Genomic DNA, 9675 nt, shown 5'->3' with positions numbered 1-9675 from the left:
AAGAGATTTTAATGTAATATGTATTTCATTAAAATGAAGGAAGATTCTCAAATCATTAGATCATTTGTTCTTAAATTTTTTTCTGAAGCATGACCTGTTTTGTGACCCTATTCCCTAGGAGATGGATGAAAGTATATCATCTCTAATTTTAGCATTCAATTCCCTAACCTGGGTTTTAAAAACTCAGCACTAGATTTAGAATGCACTGTAGTCATCTGAGCTGCCCAGCACTCTGGTGCAGTAAAGGGAGAGACGACAGAAGTTAGGAGGCGGACAAGGAGTGAAGTGGAGGACAGGGAGAATGGCGTTCCTCTTGCCTCCGCCATCCTGTGAGCACACCTACCTGTGAGCTACAGTCAGAAGGGCCCCAGCCCGGTCCTGAAAAGCTTACTGTGCGCTCCGCTGCCATCTGCTGTCAGCCATGGGTTTGGTTAAATACAAACTGCAAAGGCTTCAGGTCTTCCTGTCTTTAAGATTCAGGATAGTCCAACCAAAAGTTACAGATTAACGCGAATCTCCTCACTTTACATAGTAAACGGTATGAAAGTTCTTCTGCTCCACACATTCTTGCCCACACATGGGATTTTAAGTTTTTAACTTTCAGCCATTTTGTTGGTTTTGTAGTGGTATCACATGGTTTTATTTTGCCTTCTTATGACTAACAAAGTTGAGCACTTTTCACTGGTCTTTATTGGTCATTTGGAAACCTTCTTTTGAGGGATGGCTGCTTAAGTCTTGCTCATTTTTCTGTTGTGTTGCCTGTCTTCCTTATTGATTTGACGAGTTCTTTATTCAGGGCAGGAGTGCTTTGTCCAATCTGTTTGCAATTTGTTTTTCTCATATCGAGGTTTGTCTTTTCATTCTTATAATGGGGTCTTCTGATGTACAGTGTTCCTGATTTTAATGTAAATTCCAAATTTACACATATAAATTGATAAAAGTATAATTTAACGCAAATTGTAAAGTCCAATTTACAAATCTTTTATTTTATGGTTCATCTTTTTTGGGTCTTATTTTGAGACAGACAGGGTCTCACTCTGTCACCCAGGCTGGAGTTCAGTGATGCGATCTCGGTTCACTACAACCTCCACATCCCTGGGCTCAAGTGATCCTCCCTCCTGAGTAGCTGGGACTACAGGCACACGCCACCATGCCTGGCTAAGTTTTTGTATTTTTGGTACAGACAGGGTTTCACCATGTTGCCCAAGTTCTCTTGAACTCCTGAGATCAAGTGATCCACCCACCTCGGCCTCCCAAGGTGCTGGGATTACAGGCATGAGCCACCGTGCCCAGCCTTTTTGGGATCTTAAGAAATTTTGGCAGGCTGGGTGCAGTGGCTCACGCACAGGTATGTAATCCTAGTCCTTTGGGAGACTGAGGCTGGAGGATCGCTTGAGGCCAGGAGTCTGAGTCCAGCCCGGGCAACATAATGAGACTCTGTCTCTACAAAAAAAATTAAAATTATCCAAGCAGGGAGGCATGTGCCTGTAATCCCAACTACTCTGGAGACTGAGGTGCGAGGATCGTTTGACCCTGGGAGGTCAAGTCTACAGTGAGCCATGATTGTGCCACTGCACTCAAACCTGGGCAACAGAGAGTGACCCTGTCTCAAAACAAAACAAAAAACTAAAAGACCTACATGAAAGTCATGAATATATTCCCTTTTTATCTTCTAGAAACTTTACCATTTACCCTTTCACATTTAGATTTAGCATCTACCTGAAAGTGATTTTTGTGTAAGTATGACATAGGGGCATGCGTTTTCTCCACTGGGATATTCAATGGCACATCTATAAACACCTTTCCCTTGCTGCACTGCATGCTACCCTTGTCATGTGTGTATATACATATCCACACACCTGTGGACTTCTTCCTGGACCTCATTCTACTGATCATCTGTGATTATTTATTTATCCTTGGGCCACAGCCATGTATTCCTTGTAATGATAATAACTACAATGGAAGCAATAATTATTATAAAAATAACAGAAGCAGTTATTTTTTAAAACCCACAGACAACTGTGTGGCAGGCAGTTTGTCTACCGCTACTTCTAGCACACTCAGTAAGGAGACAGTGTCTTAATGTAGTCTCTAGTGGGTCTAATCTGGGTCTGTCTTTCTGCACTAAATATTAATGGGCACTACTACTACTATTACTACTACATAGCTTATATTCACATAGCATTTACTACGTGCCAGGCACTTTTCTAAGCACTGTACACAATAACTCATTTAATCTTCCCAATACGTCTTTGAGGTAGGTGCTATTTATCTCTTTTACAGATGAGAAAATTTAATCATGACTTGCTCAAATTGCCCGGCCAGTAAGTGATGCAGCCAGGACTTGAACACAGGCCAGTCTGGCTCCAGGGTCTGTGCTCTCAACTACTACCCTTGGTGCGTCTCTTATGGGCAGTGGGGCAATGTATTTTCTTGCAAACCACAACATGCAGCCAGGCAACAGAGAGGAAGAGCACTTATCTCCAACTTGGTTAAACATTCCATGCAAGTGATGGAGATGTGGCCCAACATAAAAACCTTTAATGATGTGACTCCTGTTTTCCTTTCCAACCTCATCGCCCTCCAAAGCCTCCAAACATACTGTTCTGTGTTCTTTTATGTAGTGATGAGTGAGGAATGACAAGAGGAGATAGGAAAAAGTTTCTTACACTCACAGGTCCTAGAAACAGATGGCGCGGCACACCATGCACAGCCACAGGGGAAAGCGCCAGTCAGGAGGCGGGAGCACCAGGAGCCAGGGGAGAGCCTGGGCGCTTACTGGAGTTTCCGAGGAAATGGTAAGGCAGGGCGGGGTCAACAGTTTGGGATCGGCTCATTGGAATAATTTCAGTGTGCTGTAAACTACAGAGGTAGTCCCTAGTTGCCTGTTACCTGGCCCTGGGATGATTTAAGGAAGAGGAACATTGCCTCCTGGGATTTCAGGGCCACAGAGGAGGTGTGGCTCAGGGCTATAGTTTGTAAATCAAAGGTATGCTCCCACCTGAGTCCTTTGCTGTCTAGAAGAATTGGGGACCCCCAGGAGGGGCAATCACTCCCCAGAAGGGAAGTTTCTTAAAATGACAAAACATCTTATACAATTTTAAAAATATAAGTAGTACATGTACTCTGTATTCAAACTGCCCGTAGTGCCCCAAACTGCCATGTGCTGCTTTGTCTCTGAGCACATACTGTTCCATGCTTTGGTTGCATTTTTGTTTGTTTGTTTGTTTGTTTGCTTATCTTAAAATCTTAGATCAAATCCGCTTCTCTGAGGTCAAAGCCCTGATGACCCAGAAGTACAGTTAAGAGCTTTCCTTACATCACACCACGGAACTGCAGCACGTTTCATATTGCTGTCATTATTGGTTATTTTACCTGTTTCTCCTACTAATTATAAGACCCTTCTGAGGTGCTGGGAGTGGGAAGAGGTAGAAACATTGTTGGAATGAAATGAGCAAATGAAAAAAACTCTCCCTCCCAGAGACAATACTACACTCTTCCTGTTCTCTCCATCCTCTGTCATGAACTGTGTCTCCCACAGGGGTGTTTTCTCCTTTTATGTTTTACGTGTATCGCTGACTTCTATCTGGGCCTCTTCCTGGTGGAGCTGGGGGTGGCTGAGGAAGAAGGCGGGCTCAGAATTTTCATTGGTCAGTTATTGAGATCAGTAATCTGAGTTTTAATATCATATTATTAATTTATTAGCAATGTAAAAATATACTTTGGAGCAGATATTTTAAACTAAAAATAAAAATTCCAGCATTCGTATTTACTCAACATTAAAATCACATTTTAAGAAACTAATCCTGGCCAGGTGTAGTGGCTCACACCTGTAATCCCAGCACTTTTGGAGGCCGAGGTGGGTGAATCTCTTGATCAGGAGTTCAAGACCAGCCTGGGCAGCATGGTGAACCCTTGTCTCTACAAAAAATCCACAAAAAATTAGCTGGGTGTGGTGGCGCACACCTGTTGTTCCAGCTACTTGGGAGGCTGAGGTGGAGGACTGCTTGAGCCTAGGAGGTGGAGGTTACAGTGGGCTAAAATCGTGCCACTGCATTCCAACCTGGGTGACAAGAGGGAGACCCCATCTCTCTCTCTCTCTCTCTCTCTCTCTCTCACACACACACATGAAACTAAGCCTTACAATAAGTGGTAAGCAAAAAATATTATTTTCATTGTAGAGATGTAGAATGAAGCTCAATGATGGCAAATTACTTTGTTCAAGATACCAAAGTTTGTAAGTGACGGGCAAAATTCTAATTTGAATCCAGGTTCTGTTGCTAAATTTGGAGGATTTTCCATTAAGCCGCACTGCTCACTGCTCATTGACTTACATTTGTTTCCCCTCAGCTTTTATTTGTCACTATTTACAAAAAAGATACATGCTTCACGCTTGCAAGCGCTGAGTTAATGATCATTTTGAATGTTCCTCAATGTAGGTAATCAGCAAAGCCTTCTGAAAAGGCAGTTAGGACAGCAATGCCAGAGAAGCAAGCATTTACAAATCTCCCATAACAGAGACACTGGTCTACAGAAGTATTTTAGGGCCCTGTACATTTCTAAGGAGCACACAAAGTACACAACAGCTTATAAAGAACCTCTCTAGGTTTTGTTTCATTATGAAATGATGAAGAGACATCAAATGTTTCTAGAAAATCAGTAAAATCAGGGATATAAGATTCAAAGTACAGTGATTGGGTACTACAGAAATAGACAAAGGGTAATGAATCTAGTGAATAATTATGCACATGATCAGGAAATGTAAATTGTGACAATGTGAACAAAGGAGTCGACAGTGTATGAAAATCTGAACACATTTTTATGCATCTAACCAAAATAAAAATATCATACAAAATTAATTTAGAATGATTTTAAATGTTTTCTCTGTTTTAATTTATCAGCAAGTAAGCCAATTGATCCTTTATTGTGAAATTTAATACTTAAAAACATTTGCACTAAAATTAACTTCTTCTATGTTGAATGATGGTTGAATTTCTTTCATACGTTTCTGACTGAGTGGTTTTAAAAATCCATGCCGGTACATATATTTATCTCTGCAGCTTTTATAAAGGCATTCCTGTACTGTGATCCTTCAGAAACTGCACTTTCAAAGACTTCCTTTTCAGTCATCCTCAAGATTCAGGGAAATGTAAAAGATTCAACTTTGGCAATGGCTGGGACTTCTGCCCCAATAATGCTATATTCCTAAATGCTACTCCGTGAGATATACATTAATGAAATAGAAAACAGAAACACCAAATGTTTTAGTATATATTTTCAACTGAGAAAATATAAACAATATTTATACAGTATTCCATTTTAAGTATTTACACAGCATTAACATAGAAAGCAGTGAGAAACATGATACATTTACAGTTTTTTGTTTTTGTTTTTTTCTGAGACAGGGTCTTGCTCTGTCGTTCAGGCTGTAGTGCAGTGGTGCTATCTGGCTCACTGCAGCCTCCACCTCCTGGTTTCAAGCAATTCTTGTTCCTCAGCCTCCCAAGTAGCTGGGATTACAGGCCACCACATCCAACTAATTTTTGTATTTTTTGTAGATATGGGGTTTTGCCATGTTGGCCAGGCTGGTCTTGAACTCCTGACTTGAAGTGATCCACCCGCCTTGGCCTTCCAAAGTGTTGGGATCACAGGCGTGAGCCACAGCACCCAGCCTTACTGTTTGCTATTTATAATCTTTAAACATAATTGAAAAGCAAAACTTTGGAAGATAACTCTTAAAATATTAAGTAATTAAAATATATAAAAAATGATATTGGGAAAAATGTCACATATGATAACTTAATAAATGTAAACTATATTAGAAATGCAAATATATTGCATGGAAAGAGCATACTGACTTAATACAGGTATACAAAGGAATGAAAAGACATCATTTCATGAGATGCATATCAATCCAACAGTGAATTAATCCACTGCCAACTAAGGTAAGCAATTAGAATAAGGCAAATTGAGTCAGCAATAATACAATTTAAAATTTCTAAGTAAACTTGAAAATATCTTTCAACATTTATTTAACCACAAGCACACAAAACATGAAAATATCAAACTGAAAACTAGTCTTAAACTTGGAATCGAATTACTTTGTCAATGTGAGAAAATTCAGGCAGCTGTCAGTTTATAAAATAATCCACAGAGAAAATTGATGGGGACTGTTTTAATTATCATTAAAAAGTATTATGCTGAAAGCAACATTTAGATTTTTTTTTGGCCTCACTGTCAGTGTTAATTTATTATTTACTGCATTAAATACCACACACAATGGGAAAACAATATTTTCTGTTTTATCACATTATATATTCCAAATTATAAAAATAAATCTTTCTGCAAATAAAAAACAAAAACAGAATAGTTTGCATTAAAAGTTTTTAAAATATGGCAAACTAACCTGATATCATGACATTTTTTTGGCCATGATTATACTGAGTCTTTAAGTTATTTATTCAGGAAGTTAAATCAAAAATCTTTGATCCACCAATGTTTTGGACACCAAATTCTTTTGTCCTACTGTATTACGGATATATCTAAAAATCTGGAAAATTAAAATAATTCAGAATGAAAAGAAATATAAACAAAATTAAATATGCACATCAGTTAAAACATCTAGATTAAATTAGCTAATTCTCTCAACTATTTTCATGTATCAGGCATCTGAATCCCATGGTGATACACAAAATTATTTCAAGATGATAATTTTGTTCATAGTTTCAAAGCAATGTATGTTCCCATTTAGAGTAAATTCTTATGAATTAATAATACAAATTCTCTCATGTTCACAGGGATACATTTTAAAATATTTAGAAAGGCAACTTTCTTCTAAGTCTAAAACTAAGGAAACATCAAAAGAATCTACTCGCTAGGGAGATAATTTCTGCACAATTCTAGATCACTGTCAAGGACTAATAAATTGCATCATACTCATATATACTTCTTTGACATAGTGGAGAATATTTAGCTGATAATAACACCATTTCAAGAACAGATTTGCCATTTCTTGAAATCTCTATTTCAGGGACCACACTCATACACAAAGTTGCTTTTCATCTACACTGGCAGACGAGGTGTCAAAGCTGCAGGCTAAAGGGGGCTTCCCTTTGGTGCTGAGCCCTGAGCTAGCTCTCCAGTGCCTGTTTTTTTGTTACTTAACATCTGGTGGAGAGGGTGGATGGGACTCTAATTACTGTTCACTTGTACCATCTAGGAGACTAGTAGTTAAATGTCTTCCTATAGGATTCCTCTTCCATGTATAATCAAGCAACTGATGCCCTCCACTAGACCTCAGTATTTCATTGACCCTAAAGGACAGAGTACAGTTGGTTGAAATGTTATTCCTCCTTTTGGTGGGGTTAGTCATATTCTAAACCTTTACAAAATTGTAGTAAAAGTAGACATTGTTACTCTCTGCTATGAAAATATCTACTTCTAACATATTTCTCTCAAGAAAATGAAGGGAAATGTAGAAAAATTTTTAAAATTTACCTCTTGTTGTAGATATGTAAGGAAGGATGCTAAAATAAAATTTTGGCAAGCCAAATCCACAACACAGAAGAACAGCAGATCAAAAACAAGAAGGGTAGCTTCATTTCCATAATACAGGACACTGCTGAAAGAATAACCTTCATCTATTAAAAAAGTTTAGAAAATATAAATTAGAAATTTAAAAAAGGAACAAGTCTGTGATAAATTTCTGGTGACAAAATCTGGATATTTAAAAATAGCACATTAGAAACATACTATATACAATAATTCATGGCTTACACAAAAATAAACAAAATAATTAAATTAAAAATAAACAAAAATTTTAAGATTTGCTCATCTAAAAGAGGTTAGTTAAAAAACTCATAACACCTCCTATAAAGCAGTTTTAACATTAGGACCAATGGTTGGTAACTGCTAGTAGTGTAAGTTTCAAAGACCAGTTAATAAATAGCCTTTCTCTATTTCTTTATGTAACTAAAAGCTAAATTAATCTTACAAACATTCCCTAAGATAGAGTATATTAGAGAAAAAACCCAGCAAGGCACAGAATAGTACACAGTGTTCAAGAGTTCAGTAATTTATTTCAAATAGTCCCCTTAAGGTTTTGCTCTAAGTTCTCTTCTCACTCCACCAGCGGGTTTCATCCTTATTGGGATGTGAACACCCTTTTAAAAAGATTATGATGAGGCCGGGCACAGTGTCTCATGCCTGTAATTCCAGCACTCTGGGAGGCTGAGGCAGGAGGACTGCTTGAGGCCAGGAGTTCAAGACCAGCCTAGGCAACATAGCAAGACTCCATCTCTACCAAAAAAAAAGAAAAAGGATCTGGTGGTGCACACCTGTAGTCTTAGCTATTTGGGAGACTGAGATGGGAGGAGTGCATGAACCCAGGAGTCTGAGGTTATAGCGAGCTATTAATATGATTGCACCACTGCACTCTAGCCTGGGCAACAGAGCAAAAACCTGTCTCTAAACAAACAAACAAACAAACAAACAAACAAAAAACTACAAAAGCCTGATGAAAGCTAAAGACTCTTCCACCAGGAAAGAAAAAAACAAAAACAAAAAAAACAAAAAAAAACTATACATATATAAGTCTTGCCAACAATTTCAGGGAAATCCAGAAAACCACTGAAGCAGCCCGGGGATACCCAGTTAGGAACATCTGCTTTATACAAGGGGGCATCTGGAGTGCTGGTAATGTTCTCTCTTGAAAGGGTACTAGTTACAGGGGTATATTCAGTTTGTGAAAATTCACTGACCTATAAGTTATATCCTTACAAAATATGCACATTATACTTGCATATATAATCTTAAAAATAAACCTGTTTTACATACTGTCTCTTGGTGATTTTCTACTAACACTGCTCCAGCAATGACTTCATATGATAGCAACTCCTCAATTTATTGTGTGCTTCTACTTTCTCCTACGACCTGGTCCCTTATATTTAATGCCTACTGGATACCTCTTCCTAGATGTCCTAAAGTACCTCAAGATGCAACATACTGAAAACTAAATTCATCCTCTTTCCCTCAAAACCTGGTCCTCCTTCTGTATTGCCTCTGTTATTGAAAGGCACCACCACCCACTTAGTCACACAGCGAGAAGTCTGGATAATTTTTGACTAGTCTTTTCCCTTAACATTTCTGGCAATCCTTTCTTCTCTAGCCCCACTGCTACTGCCTTAGCTCATAGTCTCATCACCTCTTGATGAGGACGAAGATAGTGAGGCCAGGAGCGGTGGCTCACACCTGTAATCCCACTTTGGGAGGCTGAGGTGGGCAGGTCACTTGAGGTCAGGAGTTCGAGGCCAGCCTGGCCAATATGGTGAAACTCCATCTTTACCAAAAACACAAAAATTAGCCAGGTGTGGTGGCAAGCACCTGTAATTCCAGCTACTCGAGTAGCTGAGGCAGGAGAATTGCTTGAACCTGGGAGGCAGAGGTTGCAGTGAGCCAAGATTGCGCCACTGCACTGCAGCCTGGACAACAGAGCAAAACTCCATCTCCAAAAAAAAAAAAAGAAGAAGAAGATAAAGAGATGGAAGAACACAGTTAGAAAGAGGAGGAAGATAGGAGGAAGAGGAAGGAAGACTGAAGGAGAAAGGAAGAAAAAAAGCAGGAAGAAAGAAGGTGACTATTGTATTATTAAAAATAATAGGGCCAGGCGCGGTGGCT

At 38.9% G+C, this 9675-nt stretch overlaps 1 protein-coding gene across 1 annotated transcript in view; it reads right to left on the bottom strand.

Moving 5' to 3' along the window:
• Nucleotides 1–4800: 4800 nt before the first annotated feature.
• TMEM67 (transmembrane protein 67) overlaps nt 4801–9675 on the bottom strand; it is a 76894-nt gene continuing 72019 nt past the window's right edge. Inside the window, exons 24-25 of the mRNA XM_011978681.1 lie at nt 7498–7652; nt 4801–6550 (exon numbers count right to left, since the gene is read on the bottom strand). Of these exons, the coding sequence (XP_011834071.1) occupies nt 6470–6550; nt 7498–7652 (236 nt within the window). The 3' untranslated portion in view covers nt 4801–6469. The remainder of the gene's footprint in view (nt 6551–7497; nt 7653–9675) is intronic.

The sequence above is a fragment of the Mandrillus leucophaeus genome, unplaced genomic scaffold (assembly GCF_000951045.1).
Source record: "Mandrillus leucophaeus isolate KB7577 unplaced genomic scaffold, Mleu.le_1.0 Scaffold198, whole genome shotgun sequence".
NCBI lineage: Eukaryota > Metazoa > Chordata > Mammalia > Primates > Cercopithecidae > Mandrillus > Mandrillus leucophaeus.
The sequence above is the reverse complement of the archived record's forward strand: the minus strand, read 5'-3'. Positions and strand labels throughout refer to the sequence as shown.